General features: G+C 36.8%; 2 protein-coding genes across 6 annotated transcripts in view; one reads left to right on the top strand and one right to left on the bottom strand.

The window, feature by feature from the left end:
- LOC123875174 (homeobox protein prospero) overlaps window positions 1–18,262 on the top strand; it is a 147,834-nt gene extending 129,572 nt beyond the window's left edge. For all 4 annotated transcript variants that reach the window (XM_045920858.1, XM_045920859.1, XM_045920860.1 and 1 more), the window contains 2 exons: window positions 11,930–12,074; window positions 12,778–18,262. In XM_045920858.1, the coding sequence (XP_045776814.1) occupies window positions 11,930–12,074; window positions 12,778–12,957 (325 nt within the window). In that variant the 3' untranslated portion in view covers window positions 12,958–18,262. The remainder of the gene's footprint in view (window positions 1–11,929; window positions 12,075–12,777) is intronic.
- On the bottom strand, window positions 14,024–23,964 carry LOC123875178 (protein UXT homolog). Of its 2 annotated transcripts, XM_045920871.1 has the most exons (3): window positions 23,347–23,964; window positions 23,062–23,066; window positions 22,171–23,014 (listed from the first exon to the last, which is right to left on the bottom strand). In XM_045920871.1, the coding sequence occupies exons 1-3, from the start codon at window positions 23,790–23,792 to the stop codon at window positions 22,974–22,976; spliced, it is 492 nt and encodes a 163-aa protein (XP_045776827.1). In that variant the 5' UTR covers window positions 23,793–23,964; the 3' UTR covers window positions 22,171–22,973. The 2 variants fall into 2 exon arrangements, with proteins under 2 accessions (XP_045776828.1, XP_045776827.1); XM_045920872.1 differs by lacking the exon at window positions 22,171–23,014 and adding an exon at window positions 14,024–14,036 and having other exon boundaries at window positions 23,045–23,964.
- Between the last annotated feature and the right edge of the window lie 213 nt (window positions 23,965–24,177).

Genomic DNA, 24,177 nt, shown 5'->3' with positions numbered 1-24,177 from the left:
GTAGGTTTTCGTATTCCCGTGGGAACTCTTTGATTTACCGGGATAAAAAGTAGCCTATGTCTTTCCCAGGGATGTATGCTAACTCTGTACCTTTCATCAAAATCGGTAAAACTGTTGGGCCGTAAAAATACAGGAGACAAACAGACAGACACTCTTTCGTATTTATAATATTAGTATGGATAAAAGAAAAAGCTGACTGACTAATCTATTGACGCACAGCTCAAACTATTAGTCGGATCGGTTTGAAAGGCATAAAGATAGCTATTATAACGTAGGCATCTCCTAAGAAAGGATTTTTAAAAACTCAATCCCTAAGGGGGAAATTTGTGTAAACGACATGGACAAAGTCGCTGGCATTTCTATCGAAAATCCTGTTCTGTGAAACTGTAAAAATTAGTGTGACATTGGACATCAAAAACGAGTTACAGCCTGTAAAATAGGTAATTACTGTTCAAGTAATAAATAAGTCTATGTGTTCAATCCAATTAAACTTTAAACTTAAACTTAACTGTTTAAAATTTAAACTTAAGTTATATTATATTCGTAAGTAGATATCGTATACATAGGTATATCTATACTAATAAATAAAATTGGAGTGTCTGTCTGTAATTTCGAAATAACTACCTCATATTAAGCTCATAGGGTTATTTGAACGATACCTTAACTGAATCACACGTTTTTAAAATTTTTGTCTGTCTGTCTGTCTGTCTGTTTGAAAAGGCTAATCTTTGGAACGGCTGAACCGATTTTAACGGGATTTTCACAGACGAGTAGAGGATTGACCAGGGTGTAACATAGGCTACTTTTTTAACCGACTTTCAAAAAGGGAGTTTTGTTTTTCTACCTATGTACACCGAAATCTCTGAGATTTCTGAACCGATTTGCGTAATTTTTTTTTTTAATCGATAGAGGAACTTTGCGACATTGTTTCATAAAAAATTTGGATTCCAACTCCTCAATCCTGATGCTGCAGGGGATCTGACCAATCCACGCGGGCGAAGCTGCGGGCATCAGCTAGTTTTGTAATAAAACTATAATGTTTGTAACCAACATCCATAAATATATATAAGAATAATAAGAAGTTAAGTGCGGGTATGTGAAAAATTCAAAAACAATTAAATATTAAAAATATTTTTATTCAATTAAACTTTTACAAGTGCCTACTTATGAATCGTCAAATGCAGCTACCACTGGTTCGGAATGCCTTTCCTACCGAGAAGAACCAGCAACTAACTGCTCTTTACGATTTGATATACAGGGTGGTCAAAAAGTCGTGGATCAAACGAAATAGGGAGATAGAGGAGGCCATTTCCAGCAAAAAATATTTCTACAGCATGGCCTTATTTAAATTGCCCTAAGAGTTATGAATATTTTTGAGATTTTTAACAAAATACCAGATTCTCTTACAATTAGACTAATTTAAAAAAAATGAGATAAAAGATAATAAAACAAACGATGCTGTGTCATTACTAGATAATGTATCAGCACTACAAACCTTCTATTGAGGCTCTGGGTGCCAAATTACAAGAGCAATTAATTTTTTTCCAAAACTTTTAAAGCGTTACCAAAAATTTAATGTCACTTTAAAAGCGCACAGTGAAAAAAAAATGTACTACGGAAAAGTGACCCTGTATCAGAAAAACTTGCTGATTTAATGCCAATTTAAATGAGGTATAACACATTACTCTTTGTTTCGTAATTCTGGTATTATAATTGTTTTTTCATATCAAGGTGCAAATTTCAGTAGATTAGTTTAATTCAAAATAATTTTGAAGATTATCATGCTGCTAGTTAAACTGCTAGTTTTTTGTACGTTGGAATGCTAGAAACATCAATGTGCTTGTCACACTTAAAATTTGTGAAAAGAATAGAAACTCTTCACTACCACCTCGTGCTAGAACCACCCAGAACTACCCAGAACGCCCGTCTTGCAAGTAGTTCATCTTTTCTAGGAAACAAAAGGATAAAGAAACTATGCCTCTCGTTCACACTAATCATCATTTCTATTTGCATTGTTGGAATAAGGAAGGATGTGAAAGAGAGGCATAGTTTTTTTATCCTTTTGTTTCCTAGAAAAGAGGGCGTTCTGGGTAGTTCTGGCACGTGGTGGTAGTGAACAGTTTCTGTTCTTTTCACAAATTTTAAGTGTGACAAGCACAGTGATGTTTCTAGCATTCCAACGTACAAAAAACTAGCAGTTTAACTAGCAGCATGATAATCTTCAAAATTATTTTGAATTAAACTAATCTACTGAAATTTGCACCTTGATATGAAAAAACAATTATAATACCAGAATTACGAAACAAAGAGTAATGTGTTATACCTCATTTAAATTGGCATTAAATCAGCAAGTTTTTCTGATACAGGGTCACTTTTCCGTAGTACATTTTTTTTTCACTGTGCGCTTTTAAAGTGACATTAAATTTTTGGTAACGCTTTAAAAGTTTTGGAAAAAAATTAATTGCTCTTGTAATTTGGCACCCAGAGCCTCAATAGAAGGTTTGTAGTGCTGATACATTATCTAGTAATGACACAACATCGTTTGTTTTATTATCTTTTATCTCATTTTTTTTAAATTAGTCTAATTGTAAGAGAATCTGGTATTTTGTTAAAAATCTCAAAAATATTCATAACTCTTAGGGCAATTTAAATAAGGCCATGCTGTAGAAATATTTTTTGCTGGAAATGTCTTCCTCTATCTCCCTATTGCGTTTGATCCACGACTTTTTGACCACCCTGTATAGGTACAATATTAAGCCATGTATAAAAAAAAGTAACTGACGTCCCGCGCTTTGCTGGAGCGAGCTGCAAGTAAAATCCGCGCTCTTTTATCATTTACATAATTTCGATTGTATGATATGCTTTTTTCAGGAGCGTATATTTAATAGATTTTTTTAAACTTTTTTAAACAAAGGCAAGCCCAAATTGATTGTGGAATTTTGTTATAAAAGATTACACCCATTTCCACCTTTTGGGCCTTTTGGACCTTCCTGAGTCGGAGCGAAGGAGTAGCAAGCCTATTACGGTGTCTAGTTAGCCTAATAATTATGTAGATAATAAAAACAGTACACTCAAATGACGCTGCAAAATATACAATTTCCTTAAAAAAATTACTAAGTATTTCGCTTGCTTTGTTGCTAAACGAACGCGTGCCAATTTTAGATTTTCCGTTACAAGATAAGGGAGTTATTCGCGAGAAAGTTGCCGTTGCATAGAGGCATAGATTATCGTCTACAGCCCGCATAAAGTCGACTTACGACATTCGTTTTAATGATAACTTATGGTTTTACAGGTAAGAGATCTACTTTTTTTTGAAATGACATCAACTAATTAATAAAACTGTCTATTTTGAATTGTTTGTCTGTCCTTTCAGTCTTGGGCAATAAGGTCAGAAAGCAAACAAAAGAGCATGCGGGTCACTTGAAGTGAAGTGATTACCGCCTCCCATGAATATTTGCAGCACTAAAGGAACCGTCAATGCGTTGCCAGCTTTTCAGGAATTTGTTGATCCATCTTTAAGATAATCTGTGATCTTATTTTTCATAGTCAGTATCGTATTAATTGTTTAAACAAAACGTTTTTCCAAATTAAAAACGCCATTCCAAAAAGACGCTACCTATGTGAGGGGTGAGCGAAACGTTACGTTTTCCATCGCGATAGTGAAATTTCCAACTAACATATCCAGCTTTGTTCCGACGAGTAAACTCTTTAATATTATGTTTCATATTACGTAATATCGCATGACTTAATAATTTTCCTTTGAACGTTGTCTGAGTGCGGCCCTGTGTCGGACGGCGCAGTCTGAAAAAAAGTTTTTTTCACTAACTGAAGCATTAATCCGGCCCGGTATTAGTTTACTCGCTTTTACTTGCGCCTATGTGTGCGCCGTGTGCATGTGTGCGCAGCGCCGTGCGACTTTTCCACAGAGAACAAATAAACAGACGCGGCGCTTTTCTCGTAACTTTACACTCTTTATATACAGGATCAACTTTTCCTACACGATATTACATGGAACATAGCTGGTTTCATGCTAAGCCTACTGACTTATATTAATTTTCAAAGTAATGGTATCTTACTTTTCATATTCCGACCTTTGTATTAACCAGTGGTAGATATTAATATAACGGCTATATTAACTTAACTATAGTAACTTAACAATTCATAGCTTCGCATCGCGTGTAGCTCTAAAGGTCCAGGGAGATATTTTATCATTTATATTATGTTACATGTACACACACGGCTTAGGTATCCAGTAAAATTTAATACATTCAGAAGCCTTCCCACTTCCAGCACAAGGGTTTACGCTAAGTTGGAGGAGAAAAGGGGAATATTAGTCATTTTTAACATGCCAATCACTTAGTTTCATTATAAAAAAAAAGGCTTTCGTACATTAAATGAAGCATTGACATTTTACGTGTCGCTAGTCTGTGTTGTGCATACTTGGAGCAGTTAAACCTTACAAAAAGCAGGCGTCAAATAAAAAAACCGGTAATTTAAAAAAAAAAGAAGTAAATTTTACCTCCCTCTATGGCTTTTTAGTCTACGCCGCTCATTCCGCCGTGCTGTAGTAAAGCTGGACTGCGTCCACTCTCACAAGCGCAAAGCTACCTATGTAGTCGCTGCAGGTAGGTATGGCTATAACGTAATACCTCCCCATATCATTTGAGCCGGCATCAGGTTTTAATAACCATTGTATTTGGCAACGATCGAAATGAGTGTTTGGTGAAGTCACTGGGAAATGTCTGGGAACTATTTTTCAGTTGCGAACTAAATTACGCACCCTTTAGTTTTATACGCTTTAGGGGATCTTTTTTTTACATGCGTTCATTGGATGTTCAGTTTTTAGGACTGTCATGTTCAAGTCGTACCTACCAATGAATTTTTATACAACTAGCCCTAGCTTCGCCTGGGTGGGCTACCAACCTAAGGTACCTACTCCGCGATAAATCTTATACATATACACTATATTATAAGTATCTACATAAAAACTTTCCTCTTGATGATGAAACCCGTATTATAAAGTGCACTGAGAAAGCGTACCAATTTTTTTATCAAAATTGTACCTGTTACTAATAGGGAAATAATGAAAAATTATGTAGGTAACTACTTATTACAAGTATTTTACTTACTTGTAAAGGTTAAAAACCTGTTTTTACTAAGTTATAATATTAATCTCTATCGATTTGCTGCTATCCGTTGAGGAGTTTCGTCTGTCAATCTGCTTTTTACCACCCATCAGTCTTGGCGAAAGGCATAGAGATAACCCGCACTTTTTTCCCGGAAAATCAAAGAAAATGGATGCTTGGATGTTTGTCACGCCACAACTACCCAACCGATTTGCATGAAATTTAGAACGGAGATAACTTACCTATACTCTGAATTAACATAAAAGCTACTTTTAACGCTGAAAATCAAAAAATCCGCGGAATTTAAAAAAAAAACCTATATGCCTGCAAAGTTGAGGCATCGTGCAATAAAAATATAATCAACTGCACTTTAATGACTTGTATATGCAAATACAAGTAGAGCTAAAAACGTCTTAATTAGCCTGAATATCTCAAGCGAGAACGGTTCTTACTTACCCCTCAAAAGCAAATAGATACAGCCCGCATCGCTTGTCATAGAATAACTGCAAGCCGAGAAGTCAATACACCACTTTGACCCATATTATGCGACAGAAATCTAAGACTAACGGTATTTTTAGTTACAGTTGCCTCACCTTCTTTTTTAGGGGTCCGTATCCAAAAAAAGGAACCCTTATCACTTTGTTGTCTGTCTGTCAAGACTCGTCAAGGCAATCAAAACCTATAGGGTACTTACCGTTGACCTACAATCATGAAATTTTGCAGATAGCAATATCCAAGGTCCAATAAAGAGCAAAATCCGAAAACTGCAAAATTGTTGTTACATCACAAAAAAAAAAGTTGAAGGTTAGGTATGGTTCCGTTAAAGTTGCAATGGTTGCAATGCTTCTGCTTGTACCAATAGAATCTAGCTATCGTATAAATTCGTTCAGACGAATAATTTTAGTCTATAATAATCATCACCGTTGATGTATTCCGAAAAAATCTGATTTCGGTAATTTATTGGTCTATGGTCTATGGTCTGCGAAGAAGGATAATTATGGGGTAATTTAACCACACTGTCAAATCCATAGACTAAAATTGTGAATAAAATTAAACAAGAAATCAAGTTTAGAATAAAAAGATTCGTACCTACCGAATGAGTCAACAATGAAAGGAAGAAATAAAAGCATCAACTATAAACTCTGACCCCTCTGAGAAAGATAAAGCTATAGAGTATGAAGTAATAGAAACGGCGTAAATATACCTACATACTGAATTTTAATAAATGGATGTAGGAAATAATCTCTGGAACTTCTGAACCGATTTTGAAAATTCTTTCCCCAGTAGAAAGCTACATTATTCCTGAGTGACAAGCTATATTTTATTTTCAAGAAAATTGTAATAGGTAAGCTACCCGTGCGAAGCCGAGGCGGGTCACTAGTCCTACTATCTATATATATAAAAGCGAATCACACTAATATTATAAACGCGAAAGTTGTCTGTGTGGATGGATGTATGTTTGTTACTCTTTCACGCAATAATTACTGAACGGATTTGGTTGAAATTTGGAACGGAGATAGATTATACCCTGGATTAACACATAGGCTACTTTTTATCCCGGAAAACCTATATAACATATATCCACGGGAACGAAGTCGCAAGCATCAGCTAGTCACACTATCACACTAATATTATAAAGGCGAAAGTTTATATGTGTGTGTGTGTGTGTGTATGTTTGTTACTCCTTCACGCAAAAACTACTGTACGGATTTGGCAGAAATTTGGAATGGAGATAGATAATATCCTGAATTAGCACATAGGTTACTTTTTATCCCGGAAAATCAAAGAGTTCCCACGGGATTTTGAAAAACCTAAATTCACGCGGGCGAAGTCGTGGGCATCGGCTAGTGTCTTATAAAGCTCAAGACAGCTCGTCCCCTATACTTATTCTCAAGTCTACAGTAGGTAAGTGTTTGGTTCACACGGGAATCGAATGTTCTTGAGGGGAGCGTTAAGACACGGTAATGGTATGTATACAGTATTCCAACTTCATACAAACGGGCGAAATGCAAGCTATACCTACGCACCTCGATGTCGGCAGGCGCTCGACACGCAGACAGTCGCGACTGTGCCACAGTGACGAACGGGCGGTGTTTTGTTTTTCTAACAATTACCACGCGATTTTTTCGTTGTATGTGAAACCCGATCAAAGAAGCCACAATTTCAGCTCAGAATGTCGGTATTTCAGGTACCGGGACTACAATAAGATTAATTCGCAAACTTTTTTGATTGTACCCAGCGATTATTTTATGAAAAATATGCAAAAAATGGAGAAAATATTCCGAATTTCATTTAAAACCATGTATATAAATTGTAAAGTAACTGCAGGTATCTATAACCAAGGAAAAGATATTCCATTTTCTCCATCTTGTCCATGTCACCCAAAACAATTTTTGATTAAAAGCTTTATACTAGAATGGGGATTTTTTAAACTTTAAAATTTAATAATTCCTAACGTTCGTTTAATTTCCTACGTCTCAGTCGAGGCGCAAATATTTTTCGGTCTCAAATGTATAAGACCGATTTGTTATTCAATCATAAACATAGTTTTTAATTAAATCTACCAATCAAAAAACAACACGCATTTTGTTGAACATTTCCTATGCAATTCACAAAGTATTTTATTTGTTTATATAAAAAAGTATATTTACAATCACAAAACTAGATGGAAACACAAAGTAGGCAAATGTAATTAAACTGCTGGAGGCGGGCAGCCCTACCGCATGTTTACGTACCGCGCAGCTGTAGGTATTTATTTCAAAGAAACGGCCGAGTTAGAATACTGAATAGATAATATTACCGTGGTTAAGACATTAGCGCCGAGATTTCTCCTTGGGACCCCTCTGCGGTTAAGACTCGCAAAACAAAAGGGGTTTAAAATGTTGCAAATCAACTAATTTTTTTATTATTAAAAAGAATATTAGCCATGATGACTAATACTAATATTCCTCTTTCTTGAGTGAGGCGTTTAAACATTCTGAGAAGTTAGTACTACCTATCTGACTACCTCGCTGTCCTACCTGCTAGGACTACCTGCTGTTGTGTACCTACTAGGTACTCAGTAGTGGGACAGCGAGGGATTGCGATGCTTAGCGATGCTTAGGTATACCACCTATAGATCTATAGAACAATAATTAACAAGTTAGATTAAGGGCTGGTCTCCGCAGACCGCTGCGCTCCGACCGTAGTGGACCTACAATTTTATTTTCTGCCAAAGTCATGCCATGAATCCAAGAAGCTTTTGCAAAAAAGACCAACTGCCTTCGTTAAACAATGACATTCAAGACGTTGCCCCAGGTAGGCGCAAGATGCGATATCTTAAGAAAACCACGGACAATAGAAAAATTATTCATAAGAAAATAAACTTTATCAGATAACATTTAGCGTTTAAATTCATTCGGTGTCAATAACAATCCTCTTGGATTTTTTCTGTCGCGCCAAAAATTCCGCGTAACTCACCATTCGCTATATTAAGCGATATTACACTTTGTTTGGTGATAAAAAGGTACAATTTTCTTTAACGCGCTCATCACCAAAAATTCGTTATACGAATGCGTGCACAATAGCAACAGCTGATTCCCACAGCAACGGTTTTTAATTCACATTTTTATTCCGAATGGATGTCAACAGATTCGGGTTGAAAAGTGCGAATTTATTGTGGAACCAACTTAACATTACCTTGTTAAAAGGAAGATACATTTTTAAATATAGGTACAACAGTGTTATAGCAGCTATATTATTTCCATTTTCACACTGAGTACCGTTTCTGGGGTAATTTCTTTTTTCGCATCACCTACTTAAGCCGCCCGCATGCCTATCGGAATCGGTCGATACAGACGGATACGTTAACGGCCTACAAATTACTTTGCAAACAGAATAATCTTGCCATTACTCCCTTTTTTATAAAGGCTACGCCAAACAGATTGGCAATTCCAGAGATATCGGATTTTCCAATACGCTAAATTTTATTAAGTTATCTACGATACTGCGTTCGATAAAATAGGTATACAGTGTGAAATTTTGACCTGATCTGTTTAGCAGAAGTGTTAAGCCTGCAGAGATGAGGAGCAGTCCTCGGGGTACATTTTGTTCGTCAAAATAGATCGCTTACAATCGAAAAACGCACACGAGGGAAAGTCCCCCGAATAACCGAGGACACCGACAGATCGGACCACACAAAATTACGGGGGAGTCCTCGGAAGAAACAGAACTAACATTCCAAGGTTCAAAATATGATCTCACACCGTGTGCGTAGACACCGTAACCCGTGGCAGTTCTTGGCGAATATTTTATCTACCTATGCTTCGGAGATTTCTGCCGTCCGCGGAAAAAAGTCCCTACGCAGGCACATATACGGTCTGTCTCTCTGCGATGTAATCCTCATCGTTGAGGGTCGTTATGCCTTCTCATAATTACATAGTAGTTTGGGTTTACATGGGATAATAAACCGGTTTGTTTCCAGGATCAACTTTTAGTAGTCTATACAAAAGCATGGACTCAACTAAAAGTTGGGACAATAAACATGCTCCCTTAGGACAGTGCGTTCCACAGGAAAGAATTTACTATCGGTCAATGATCTTGAAACATCATCTAATCAAGGCACTTATAATAATTAGAAAGAACACTTATGTTTAGAAACGGTCATCACCCACTCCGTTGCTCCGACTTGTTTAATAGCCACATCTGTTGAAACAGTTATCAGTAATGGCTTAATATTTATGACATTAAATATTTTCACCACGTGAACATACTCGTAATTGCTTATACATTAATGATTTTATAATTTTATACCGAATTATTGGATCTACTCAGATCTCTCTCTAAACACCTCAGTGCTTGAAGATTAAAGTCCTCGAACAGTGCGTGTTGCCAGTGATAACATAATATAGATCCGAGGCTTTATAAGAAAGCTTAGTCACTCAGCGGGCGACGGTAAGAGCCATGCTTGGAGTTTCTCTACGTGATCAAATCAGAAATGAGGAGATCCGTAGGAGAACCAAAGTAACCGACATAGCGAAACGGGCTGTGACGCTGAAGTGGCAATGGGCAGGGTACATAGTTCAAAAACACGATGGAGGTTGAGGTCCCAAGGTGCTAGAATGGTGACCTCGTACCGGAAAACGAAGTGTTGGGGACCCCCCAGATAGAGAGAGCTACTGGATACAGGCGATGCAAGGCTGTGGCATGCGGACGGCGATAGATAACGATGGTGATGATGATTGGATCTACCAAAGCGTTCAACGCTGCTTAAAAATATCTTGCCTTATTATCATAGTTTGTTATTTTTGTGACATATCCCTAACCTCAACCGACATTGTGAGCGTTGCATCCCTATCCTAATTAGGAAAATACGGCCAGGCGTTGAGAGTAGCGTGAGTACCTAAACATCATAGCGCCTCTCACCAGCTAAAAAGACATCTAATTATTAAGACACTTCATTTACTTACTCAATTAGTAAGGCTGCAATCTCTCGCAGAGTGCCAATTAAAAAATAATAGAAACCCCGGTGTGCGAGCGAGAGGTTCGAGTGCGCTCGCTCGCGCAAGTGGCTTAGAGATGATCCGCGTCGATTGATAGCTCACTATTGAGTGATTCAGATTTCGCAGTTCTCGACTGTTTCCTTTTTAACGTCGTAGTTTGATTACTTCGAAAGGATTTTATGACATATTTCATAAAAGCTACTTATTTGTACAATAATAATACTTATTATTATGATAGGTACGTGTCGTATTATCTATGTGTACAGAAAAAAATAGAACACTCCAAAATATTAACAAATCTGCCTACTGTACCCATGCTTATAATCGTTAGAATTTTTATTGTTTGTGTTCTAGCTTGCGCAGTAAAATAAAATAATAAGCATAAAGCGCATTCAAAAGCGAGCAATCCAAAACGTAATTGAAATTTGCATGTCGAAATAAAAAGCCGACTTAAAGCCCTTCCATAAACCGGTAACAATTTTTCCAAAAGTAACGCGTCACTCGACGAGACGCGAAAAACTGAATTAGCCCGTCTGAATGCAAACTCGTAAGTAATTAGCCTCGCGAGACTCTCGATTCGCTCTCGTAAGCGAAGCGAGGCGAAGATAGCGGAGCGATGCGACGAACGAACTGAGCGAAAATGACTAATCAAATCCTCTCCGCCCTCCACTTTCGAGAGCTTTTTATATTTTCATTGTGCCGTCAAGTGTCACACGGCAGGTGAATTTGCCTACACGTCACCCGTTCCTATTACTGTACCCGGCATAGGTGCTCGTACCCTATGACGCGGGATAGACTATACAACTCAATACAAAGCTTGAATATTGCCAGTTATTATCCCGCATCGGGATCGGTAAATGTCAAGTCCTCGTGAAGTTATCTACGAGTACTTATCTGAGGAAAACATGAAGTAAAAAAAAGGTTTTCTGCATCCTGACATGAAACATTCTGAGAATTTTTGAGAATTTTTAGATATAATAGAGTGTAAGATATAGTACAGTAGAATGGTGAGGTGTTGTTCTATGCCGCAACCCATACAAAAAGACTCTGACACATATCAGAGATTTCTTTTTATATTAAAAAAAATCTCATTGCTGAGGGTCGTAACCTCTTTCCATTAATCTTATAATGATGAATGATGAGTTTTCTTTTTTTTACCCGCGTGGAATGATGCCAAGAATACTGGCTGCATTTCCGCGCCAGGCTGATCCCACTTGAAATGAAATTTTAGTTTCGATTGTTCAATCGATTCTTTGTAGTTTACCTATTCAAATGTTTTTCACCTTAATCAGTTAACTAAAAGGTGGTCTATTGTTGTTACAGGGAGTTCTACTATATCCAGATGGAGAAGTACGCGCGGCAGGCCATCAGCGAAGGCCTGAAGACGGCGGACGACCTCCACGTGGCAGGCGACTCCGAACTGTACAGAGTGCTCAACCTGCACTACAACAGAAATAATCACATTGAAGTGAGTACGATCAATTTTTATTTTATCAATAATCATCACCATCACCATAATCATCATAATCATCATCATCACCATAATCATCAGCATCATCCTAATCATCACCAGCACCATCATCACCGTCATCATTGCTCAGATACCTACATTAGAAATAGGTACTGATTTATTACACATTTGCTGTTAACAATTATTATGAAATAGAAAAATAGCACTCCTAATTAATAACTACCTGAAGTAGTTAAACCATTTATTCGGCATCTGATCTGACTCCGGGCGTATCGGACTGCCTTCCCATCGAGAATGGAGAATTGTCTGCTTCTTTGCTTACAAACTTCTTCCACCTTCTTATCTGCCACCACTGTATCGAACAATTAAGGGAAACGAACAATAATGGCATTTGGAAACAGTTTTATTAATTAGAAAATACTACCCACCTTTTAAATGAGCAATTCAGATGATAATTTATGCGACAGATCGAGATGGCAATCGGGGTAAGAAGCGGGGGAACGCCCCGCACACCCGCACGTCACCTGCGTAATCACGAACCGAGTTAGCGCGGGAGCTGTGCGGGTGTGCGGGACGTCCCCACCCCGATGGCCATCTCAACCTGTCGCGTGCTATCTATCTATCTAATTAATTCTTAATTTCTTCGTACAAGTTAGGTTCGACAATAATAAAATAAATCAGAACGTTGTTTCATTTCCAGGTTCCGCCGAACTTCAGATACGTGGTCGAGCAGACGCTGAGAGAGTTCTTCCGCGCCATCCAGGGCGGCAAGGACAACGAGCAGAGCTGGAAGAAGTCCATCTACAAGGTGATCTCGCGGCTCGACGACCCCGTGCCCGAGTACTTCAAGTCGCCCAACTTCCTCGAGCAGCTGGAGTGAGCGCCACCTCGACTCGACGCACACAAAACTTTCGGCTAACAAAATTAAAAAAAAATCCATTGGACGATTGTTTCGCACACCAAAATTTTACGACACTCGCATTTAGGCCTTCAGATTCAAAATTATTGATAAAAAAAGTTTAATTAAATTATTGAAAATTGAATTTGTACGTTGGACGTCGAGCGACGTGGCGGCGCCGTGGCGCGACGAGGCGCTACCCCGCCGTGCCACGGCCCGCGCTCTACTAGGAAATTCATTAGGTTATACGAGTAAGAGAAAATTTAAGTCACCTAGAATTTTATTTCTGCACATAATATATTTCGCTATATATAATTATTATTATATTATTATTAAGTATTATCGTAAATGGTTTTTATAGTTATGTATATCTTAAAATCATTTATTGATTTATTATTTAAGGAAAAAAACGATTAATATATTAACTGCTTAAGTTTTGAATGTTTTGTTGTTTTTTTTTATTATTTGACCGTCCTTTGCCCTTTCCTCGACCTTTGGAGAACAGTTTATTTGTTGAATATTTCCCGTACTACTTGCTTTTGAGGCGCGCCCCGCGCGGCCGAGAATTGTCAACCTTTACCTCGTCATAATTATTTTAGGAATAATTAACGTTAACCATAGTCATTAGTACAATAGAGCAGGGTTATTTTTCGATCCACAGACAAAGAATTTAAACATTATTTTTATACTGATAGCCGGTTATAAGTTCGTGCAGATTTTTCAATAGAATAAAGATAAACAGATACCAAATTCAAAAAAAATATTGTAAACATCTTAAGTTTCGATTAAAGTAAACATCCTTGGTTGTATTTTACACATTTCGGCATCGTTCGGCAGTGTTCAGTTGGTCCGGACCATCGGCGAGAGTGCCTCGCACCGGACATAGGGTTAAGTTTATTCGTTAGATAAAATATTATATTCCGAAAATGCGTGTGCTCCGACACAGCATCGCAGCTGTGCTGTGCGAGTGCGGGGCGTCCGATGTCGCCGCATCGTTTTGATATTTAATTTTTAAAAATATACGATACTCATGACTTTAGCGACCGTAAAACTTTTAAACACTATATCTATAATCCTATACATATAACCACACAACGTATTTTACTGGCATTCCTTTTCGAACCGTTGAAATATTTGAAAGGGATTTGCGGCGCGGACGCTCTGCAGGCGGACGCATCGCGGCGACTCTCCACCCTCGCAACGACGTCCACCCCCGAACTGGCGCAATAGTTGAAGGCAACATTAACAATAGACCGATACCTCTCAGAAATCTACAGCTCACCGAACTACAGACCGACCATACGTCAATCGAACCATTCAAACGCACTGGGCCACCTCGTCCGATCAGAAGTGCCTTCAAAAATATTGATTTTTTACAAAAAAATAATAAGAAATTAATACAAAAGGGCCCTCAATAGAACCTCTCGCCCAATCGAAGCCGCCGCGCGGCGCCCGCGCACCGCCGACACACACGCATTCAGTTCGCCGTACCGAACATACAGTATACATACACACATTACTATTATACTATAGAAGAATACTTAGTTTGATTCGTAGATATATGTAGCGCGGCGGATTGGAAGCTTGTCGCCGAACGACCGACGATGCAACAAATTGACGGCACGGTAGGTATCTACCCGACAATATAAAACCGAATAAAAATGAATTAATGGCGCAGGTCGTTCAGAAGCAATCTCGAGTCCGCCGCTAACTTGATGTATTTGTTATAACGTGTAGAAGCCGGCCACCCACCCTGCGACGCGGAGACAGTTTCAGTTCACATCCTCGGTTCCACAGAAAACTTCTCACAGATTATCATTTATCGCTTCTTTATATAGATAATTCACAATAAGATAGATAGTTGTACAGAGATGTATAGCGACGTGTACATAAATACAGTAATTTTAATACAGAAGAGTTACGAGTAAAACTATCTTAGTGCTAACGGTATTTATTAAGGCTCAATAGAAGAATGGCAATTGTGAATTGATTTGCGGAATTGTACAGAATCTTAAGACATCCTCAGTTCACGGTACGTAGCCGTGCAGGGCGGGCGGCCGGCCCTAGCTAAGCAAGTGTAAGCATTTTTCATTTGGTATTACACTTTGTTAACGTTTCATTTGTAACCATTTGAACTATTACAATAATATAAGAGTACCTCAGTTTAGGATGGACCAGGCGTCGACTGGTATGCTTAGAGTAGTGTTCAGGTTAGGTGTGAGTGATGACACGATACCTTTTAAGACATCGACACATAGTATAGACACGCAGCCTCCCCCCTCCTTTGATGCACCGGTTTTAAGTTCGAAATTCGTTCCCCGAACACTTTCACGAAGTGTATTTATACAGCCAATCTTTCACAGCAATAGCCCGGGTTGATTTTCTCGATTTCTCGTCGGTTCGTCGCGTCGGTACGCAAACGCAGTCGCCGCTGGGCTTATTCATGAACGAAAATCGTTCTATGTTACGTTGAAATTGTATTTTGTTAATGTTACCTGTTTTGTTCTTGCCATAACCGCGGTGTTTCAGAGCTAACGAATGGTCACGATGCAGAACACACTGAATTGACAATGGAATTGAATATAACCGTTTACAGGAACTTCTAGGAAGCATTAAAAGTATAGACAGCAGTTCTATTTATTAGCTCTGAAACTCCGACCACTTTCGGTATACCTATGTAATTCCTTGTATAGTAAGTAATGAATCCGTTATTCCAATCTCTCCATAGATTTTTCAATAATAATCTATATTAAACAAGTTAACGATTAACGCAGGCTACACACACATATTACAATAGAAATATATTGATTTCCCATCAACAGTATTCAACCGACATGCCGTAATTTGCAGATACTTGGAGCCGTTTTTTTGAAATATATTTTCTGGCAAGGTAGGAGTAAACAGCAGAACATTGTAATGATATTTGATTTTTCTGGAAATAAGAATTGTTTAGTCCGGATTTTATACTTGAGTGATTCACTGTGCAACAGTAATAAGACCACAATGGATATATTATTGTTCGATCGAGCCGATTTTTAATCGATTTTCGTGTTCGTGTCACTTGTAAGTTATCGGTTGACAATTTGTTCTAATTTAATGTAAAGACTCAAGTTTGAAACATCGAAGTATTAAGTCCACAGTGATCATGGGGCTAACCCACAGAAAAAAGTACAAAATTCGGTGTGACTTTGAAACGCATGTTTGTAACTATATATAAATATGTATTGTAGATTTATAAAGAATTGTCCTTTTGGCGATGTCAACTCTGATTGTTTCGACAGTTCGTATCTAGATAATAGTTTATTTAAGTTTCATAAACTAACGTTTTTCCTTTACATTTTTAGTAATATTTTTGAATCCGTCTACGAAATGTTTGGAATATCGATATAAAATAAAATTATCTAATTATTTTCAAAATTGATTATAAGACAAAAAACAATATATATGTATAATATATTCGGTTTCGCGTTTGGGTATTATGGTTCCTAAATTTTGGAAATTGTAGTAGACTCTATATTGTGTAGCGTTTCATTTTTTGGAGTTAGGAAACATTAGATGTACCAAATAGCTGTATCAACTTTTCTATACGAAAGAAATTCAATAAGAAAAAAGCTGAAAATTAGTTAGTTATAAAATAAGTATCATTCGTTTATATATTATCGTATATGAAAAATAATGACAAAATTGAGCACGGATGTACTATTAGGATCTGAAAAACAAATACTGCCGATGCTTATTTCAGTAAGTATTAAGTAAGAATAGCCTGAACGCCCGACGGTATATATGAAGACATGAAGATTTATCCAAAATCTGTCAGACACACTGAGTCCAGGAAGATCTGAGCGTTCGTAATTTTGTATATGAGAGTATATATTATATAATATGTAGTAGTAAAATAAACGATAATTTCAATATCCTTGTGGTCTTCATTCGTAACAGCGATACACGTTCATTTCGTATTATGCGTTTATATGTACGAGTAACTATATGTATTTCGTTGTTATTATATTTTTGACGAGTCGCAGTCCGTGTGACACCGTTTCGTATAATATATTTGTAAATTACTGCGAGCGGACGCGGTGCCGGTGATAAAATTAGAATCAAAATTTAAGAAAAAAAAAACAAAATTAATTAACTAAGTAATAGCGAAGCGTTGTCTGTTCTCCGCGCCGTTCCTCGACCGCATCGATTCGGTTTGGGCGGAAAACGGACAAGCTGTCGTTAAGGAAAATTAAAATTCGACTAGGGTTTAGGCATTGTTTTCGATATCCTCGCATTTCGGCTAAGTAACAAGGGCCCGCGTCCGCTTGTTTTCGATATATTTAGTACAAATTTCAAATGTTAAGGTTACGAGGCTCAAAGCTTTTCTTTCGAGGCGCCCGCGCCGCCGCCCCGACCCCGCGTTGACGATATAATGAGTCGTGTATAAAATTTTATTCAAAAGAGTATTTTTGTATTGAATATTTCTAAAGTTGGTGTAAAGATCAAAATTTCATAAATTATAGCGATGACAAAAATGGACATTAGGTAAATTAGAATGTCATGCGTTTTTTGTATTTAATTTTAAGAATAGTATCGGATATTAAACGTTTAGGATCATTAAACATTTGTAAATAAAAAGTTGAGAGACGCGAGGGCGCGGCGGCGGCCTGGCTACCGGTTATATAGATAAAAAAATATATAAATAACTAAAAGATGTTTATATGGTTCTGGGTGTAAAAAGATAACTTTAAATGCATTTTTAAGGTGAAAAGTGGAAACAAAAAGATGTAAACGATTCCTTGGTATTTGTCTTAGAATGGCTGCAACCGGGTCACTATTGTAATCTGTGGGCCTCAGACAAATCATACCTAATGTCACGAAACTAACCTAACCTACATTAATTATTACGGTTCTTAATAATACAACACTAATATAATGTATCACATTGTCATAATGCTTATATTTTCGAGCGTGTGTCTTTTGTCCGTGAATGTTTAGGATCTAACCACTGTTTAATGTTTTAGACATAAAGTGGAAGTATTGTGGAAGATAAAGTAAATCGTAAAAATGTAATCTAAATTGAATCTAACAGTCTCACGACCGGCAGATCGTTGCAAATTGCGTTCATAATATTGGTAAAAACAATTGGCGGTTCTAAAATATGTTGAAACAAAATTGAAAATCAAAGGAAAAAGTAAAGCATAAGTAAAGTAGACATACATGATCAGCATGGAGACTTGTCGATACCACTGAGGGATGTTTCTTCGTGAATATAACGAGTAATAAAGCTAAGCTTTTATTTGAACACCGTCTTTTATTTATTATACCCCCGATCCTTCCAATGCTAACCTAATTCTAAATTACTTGTTAAATCAACGTTACACAGAATTTTTTAAATATAATGATCTGAAAGCCCATAGAAAAATTAATACATGTAACTGAAATTATAAATACTTACACATTTCAGAACATGCTATCTAGAGGCGCAGCTATCAAGGTTTAGCATCTATGCTATAAAGTACTTAGTTGTTATAAACTTTGGCGGTCATTATTACTTAAACGTAACGTTAACCTACCAAGTTTTTTTTTTCGTCTAAAGTTTCCTTTTTGAGTTAAAATACGAAAAAAAGGCGGTAGAGTAAATACAGGTCTACTGGGTAGATCTACGAATAATAATACTTATTCTGTATTTTATTCATAGTATGCAGAGTAGAGTATAGTCCTGCTGATCTGTTATAGGAAGGTAAATATATCTTCCTATAGGGTTTACTATCCCATAATAGGTTTTTGGTATGTGGGGTCTACCTTGGATAGAGCTACCAAATAGAAAGGTAAAACAGCATTAATAGAAAAGCGCCATCTCTGCAAAACCTTGAAAACTATCTCAAAAATAAGAGTTCTTTAATAGACGGGCAACTTTTTGTCTGGTCTGGTTCTTCAAAGTTTGAATAGGGACCGATAGGGGACAGCAGCAAGACCACATGCTTTCTCTATCTCATAATTGTTCATTTCAAACAAGAGGATCCAACTTGGAAGAATTTATTTAAAGGTTCAAGTATTCGTCCAAGAGATCCAAGGTTGGAACTAATTAGAAGATAAGAGTTTGACTTTGACTATCGAAATAGTAATATGTAAAAAAGGAATCGGAGGAAAGGGAGGGGAAATTCATCCATTTATCACATAGGTGTTTACCTATTTTTGAATTTAGGCGGGTAGGTACTTACCCAAACCCAGCGCAAAACATTCTTGCAAACGATAAGTTCCCTTTAGAATCTGGATGTAAACAATACTGCACAGTAGGTACCTACACATGTCTTCAAAACAGCTTCGACTTACAACTGTGTAAGGAACACAGGTTCTGAAACCCCTAAGAATCAGAAATTGCTAATATGCAAAAAATAATTAACAGCGTTTCAATATTTAACACTCTCTAAGCTAAGGCATACAGCCCTAAATCAATCATGATGCTAATTGCATTCAAGTTGTCTTATCAAGTACCTACCGGTCCCTAACGCGCTCCCCTATCAATCTTGAGACGCATAAAATATTCAAATTGAGCCTAATTTGTCCACAACGCTTAGTGCAGCATGTTTCTCCCTTGCTGATCTTTAAGAACTACCTACTTAATTGAAAAGTGCATCTCAATTATCACTTAAGCATAAATAATAATAATTATAAGCATCCCCTAACAAAAAATTTAGCGGTTGCGGTGCTACGCTTACTTCCGCGCGTAACCTACCTATTTATTTTTTAACCCCCGGCCCAAAAAGAGGGGTGTTATAAGTTTGACGTGTGTATCTGTGTATCTGTGTATTTTAATTTGAAATCTTTACAGCAATAAAATATAGGATAGACTTAAAACAAAGGGCGACCTTATCACTACATTGATCTCTTTTAGCAATCGAACTGTAAGAAGAGTCAATCAATACAATTATATACATAGGTACCTATATACATAAACATACACTCTAATAATAATCCTATTTGTACGGAAAATATTTTACTAACCCCTTACTCAAAAAGAGGGGTCTTATAAGTTTGACGTGTGTATCTGTGTATCTGTCTGTGGCGTAGCTCCTAAACTAATGAACCGATTTTAATTTAATTTTTTTGTTTGAAAGGTGGCTTGATCGAGATTGTTCTTAGCTATAATCCAAGAAAATCGGTTCAGCCGTTTGAAAGTTCAAGCCGCTTATGAAGCTTTAAGCCGTTTGAAGCTCTTTTCTAGTTACTGTAACTTCACTTGTCGGGGGTGTTATAAATTTTTACTAATTTACACTTGTGTAACATAGAAACCACAAAATGTCTTAAAGGCACCTCTAAGTTACGTCATGACCGCATCCGTGTGTCACAGCCCAGGCGATGGACGTAGATAATTGGTTCGAGTAGGTAATGTGTGCTACCAATCATGACTTCTTCGGTTAGGAAACATGGACGCTGACAAAATGAATAACATCAAATCTGCAAGTAGCACAACGTATACTTACAATGGAGCGGGCCATGCTGGGTAGGCATATTGTTCTTTGACTATGTGTCAAACACCACAATCCGGAAAAGAGCGGAACTAACTGATATTGTTTTAGAAGTGTCCAGGTCGAAATAGATCTGGACAGGGCATGACCACAGATGACCGATGGACCTGCTTGCTACTGGAATGGAGACCACGTACTGGTAACAGAAACGTTGGAACATAACCATCCCGTTGGTCCGACGACATCACCATGTTTGCGAGAAAAACGGAGGAGGCTCAGCAGACACCAACACCGGGAAGAATGGCGTGAACGTGAGGAAGTGTATGTCCAACAATGGTTAACAAAGAAGAATACCGTCTACAATAGCTAAGTAGCTACCTAGTTACCGGTATCGATTTTATTGAAAAATCAACAAAATTCCAATATATTGGCACAACTAGAAATTATTCTTTTTTATGTGCTACGGCGTAGTCTATTTACGAAACTTTTAATTACTTACTATAAAATTATTATTATGCGTGTTTTGACTATTCAGGTAAATAGGTTAGAACATTTGACGCTAATAGCCCTATTTTTCTTTGATTCCACGTCACCATAGCCTAATCACATCACACTTCACACTAATATTATAAAGGAGAAAGTTTGTATGTGTGTGTGTGTGTGTGTGTGTGTGTGTGTGTGTGTGTGTGTGTGTGTGTGTGTGTGTGTGTGTGTATGTTTGTTACTCCTTCACGCTAAAATCACTGGACGGATTTGGCTGACATTCGGAATGGAGATAGATAGTATCCTGGATTAGCACATAGGCTACTTTTTATCCCGGAAAATTAAAGAGTTCCCACGGGATTTCGAAAAACCTAAATCCACGCGGACGAAGTCGCGGGCATCAGCTAGTATTTGATATAATATCGTCGATTCAGGATCATACCGAAATCTCCCTCACTTCGTATGTTAACAATACTTTCCTTACCTCCTACCTGAACGCTAAAGTGTAGAGAGTACCTAGAGACAGCTACGCGAGCACTTTTACGATAAATATTAATAAGCAACTCTTATATTAGTCTGAAGAGGCTGTCAATTTTGGTTTTGGATAGCTTTTGAAGTGTTGATCACAGATTCACAGCTTAGTTAGCAATAAGTTGAGTTGTTGACAAACCTAACTTAAAGTGTAGACTTACATCTAGACCCTAACTATTAAATTAGATAGAATAAATATCTTGCCCTGACTATTAAATTAGAGAGAGTGAATATCTTAAAACTTTCATTTTAACTGCCTGAGCTTAGAACTGCAGTGCTGTTAAAAAAACCGACCACTGAGGGTTTCATACTCGGGTATTTTTTCCTACATTTTGCATTGTAAATCAAAAACTATTATACATTAAAATAAATAAAAATCTGTTTTAGAATGTACAGGTAAAGCCTAAAGTAAAAAATAAAGCCCTTTCATATGATATCCAACTTGGTATAGTTATCTTACTTTGAAAATTGAAACACATTTTTTTTAATTGAATGATGTAATAAATTCGCGGTTTTCAGATTTATTCCTGTACTTGTGCTATAAGACCTACCTACCTGTCAAATTTCATGATTCTTGGTCAACAGGAAGTACCCTTAGGTTTCTTGACAGACACGACGGGCAGACAGATAGACAGACAGACACAGACAACAAAGTGATCCTATAAGGGTTCCGTTTTTCCTTTTGAGGTACGGAACCCTAAAAACAAGGAAATTTAAAAAAACAAGATTACTTAACAATCCATTTAATTAAATTACATACATTGCTTACACTTCATCTTATTTACCTAGATAATTACAATACAATCTTATTTACTGAGACATGCTGTATAGGTAAGCTGGAGTTATGTCCGCGACAGGTTGAGATGGCAATCGGGGTATGACGTCACCCGCGCTCGCTTGCTTCGGGTTAGCGCAGGGGCTGTGCTGGTGTGTGGGGCGCTCCCTCCCCGATTGCCATTTCGACCTGTCGCATACTATGTGTACAAGTAATTAGTACTTTAAAAAAATAGTTATAGGTTGCAATTTAAATAATAATATAATATAGGCAGTAAAACAAAATTTCATAATTCAAAATTAACTTTTAAAGGTTAAGATACGGAACATTATTCATTGTAAAAATAAGAATTCATAAATATTAATTGATTTTTTCTCAGCAAGATCAACATAGAATACCATAAATCATAATAAATGAATAAAATAAAAACATTATTACATAATAGTGTAAAAAGACAACATGAAACTAATTTGAGATTTGAAGTATGAAGCCTCAACATTTTGTTAGAAGTTCCCTAACTGTCCTGAACTGTGGTGTTGTGATCTTATAAGTTTACCTTAGTTTTATTTCCCAGCAATGCCGGTTTTGGACTTATGATTCCTATATTTTCTCTGGTCCATCTAGACTCTTGAGGGAAGGCTTCGTTCATACTTACTTACAACCCTAAAGGCCACAGGCCAGTTAGCAGTAGATTCTTTTACTGAATCTACCCTAAAGTTGTCTGTGAGAGATCACTATTTTAGTAAGAATGCGACCTATTTATGCTCATATCCTATTGAATAATGTAACTTTTTATGTTGTACAATAAAGCATAGATTACTTGTACTGTACTAATTAATTTAGTCTTTCAGTATGATGGTAGGAAGTTTTATAACAATTGTCATATCTTTTTTAATTAGCCCGCAACCATCTTAGCCTTCACTAAAATATTTACTTACATCAATCATAATATCAGAATAAAAATAACTTCATATGAATACATCAAGTGGTCTGGAAAAATAACTAAGGTCTAAGGCATGATTTGATAAAGATTGAGTACATCAAAGTTTGATGTACATCATACATCATTCATTATATGCTTGTCACAATGATACTAAAAACTGCTTTCACTCTGCTATCAAATGTTAACTGTTTTTGGCATTCTTCTGGTTTTCCAATTCCCCAATGCCAATCAACATTAACTTTATGTGCGCCTTTGTCTCCACTGCTTTATTGCATATTTCTTCTGATTTCTGCTCAAAAACCTTTATTCTAGCATCCAAATACTTGAAAGCTTCGTCTGTTGAAAACTCTAAATAATGATTCAGGCCAATATTCATTAATAATTTAGACGTGTCAGTCACAGAGGCCTCCATAAAGAAATTACATCCAATGTTTACCTGCGACTTAAAACCGTTTGGATGAACCGATTTATCCGTGATAACTTTGAGCGAATGTTTCTGCTGTATGAGGTCTGTTAGTTCCGCGTTTATCTGTTGCAACTTCAAATGTAATATTCGCAAATCCTCTTTGAGAACATCGTCGATAAATCGTTGATACTTGCCAATAGTTTCATTGATGTTTGTTTCAGCCATTGTTTACCAAAAAATTGGTTGAATAATTTCATCAATGTCACATCGTAGTTTAAAACGAAACCTTCAGTATCTATCAAAAATAAGTCATGAAATAATTACTTAAAAATTAGTTAAATAAAATTGAAAATACAGACACAAGTCATAATATAACCTAAAAACAAAAATCTCAACTTTCAAAATAGACTTGACACTTGACAGTGACAATTACAAACTACAGTTATAAAAAATATCTTGCGGTATTCTATAGATAGTCATTTTTTATTTCAATACAAATTCAGTAAAATAAAAATACTTTTTACTACCTTTTTTTGTATGAAAAGATATTAAGATTTAGTAAACTTTACGTTCTTTTACAACTCTCTCTTAATACAAACTGTAAGTTAGT

Source organism: Maniola jurtina, chromosome 19, assembly GCF_905333055.1.
Source record: "Maniola jurtina chromosome 19, ilManJurt1.1, whole genome shotgun sequence".
Lineage (NCBI taxonomy): Eukaryota > Metazoa > Arthropoda > Insecta > Lepidoptera > Nymphalidae > Maniola > Maniola jurtina.
Note: the sequence above shows the minus strand (reverse complement) of the source record. Positions and strands in the feature narration are given on the sequence as shown.

Coding starts and splice junctions, on each gene's coding strand:
- LOC123875178 (XM_045920871.1), bottom strand. CDS start 23,792: ATGGCTGAAACAAACATCAATGAAACTATTGGCAAGTATCAACGATTT.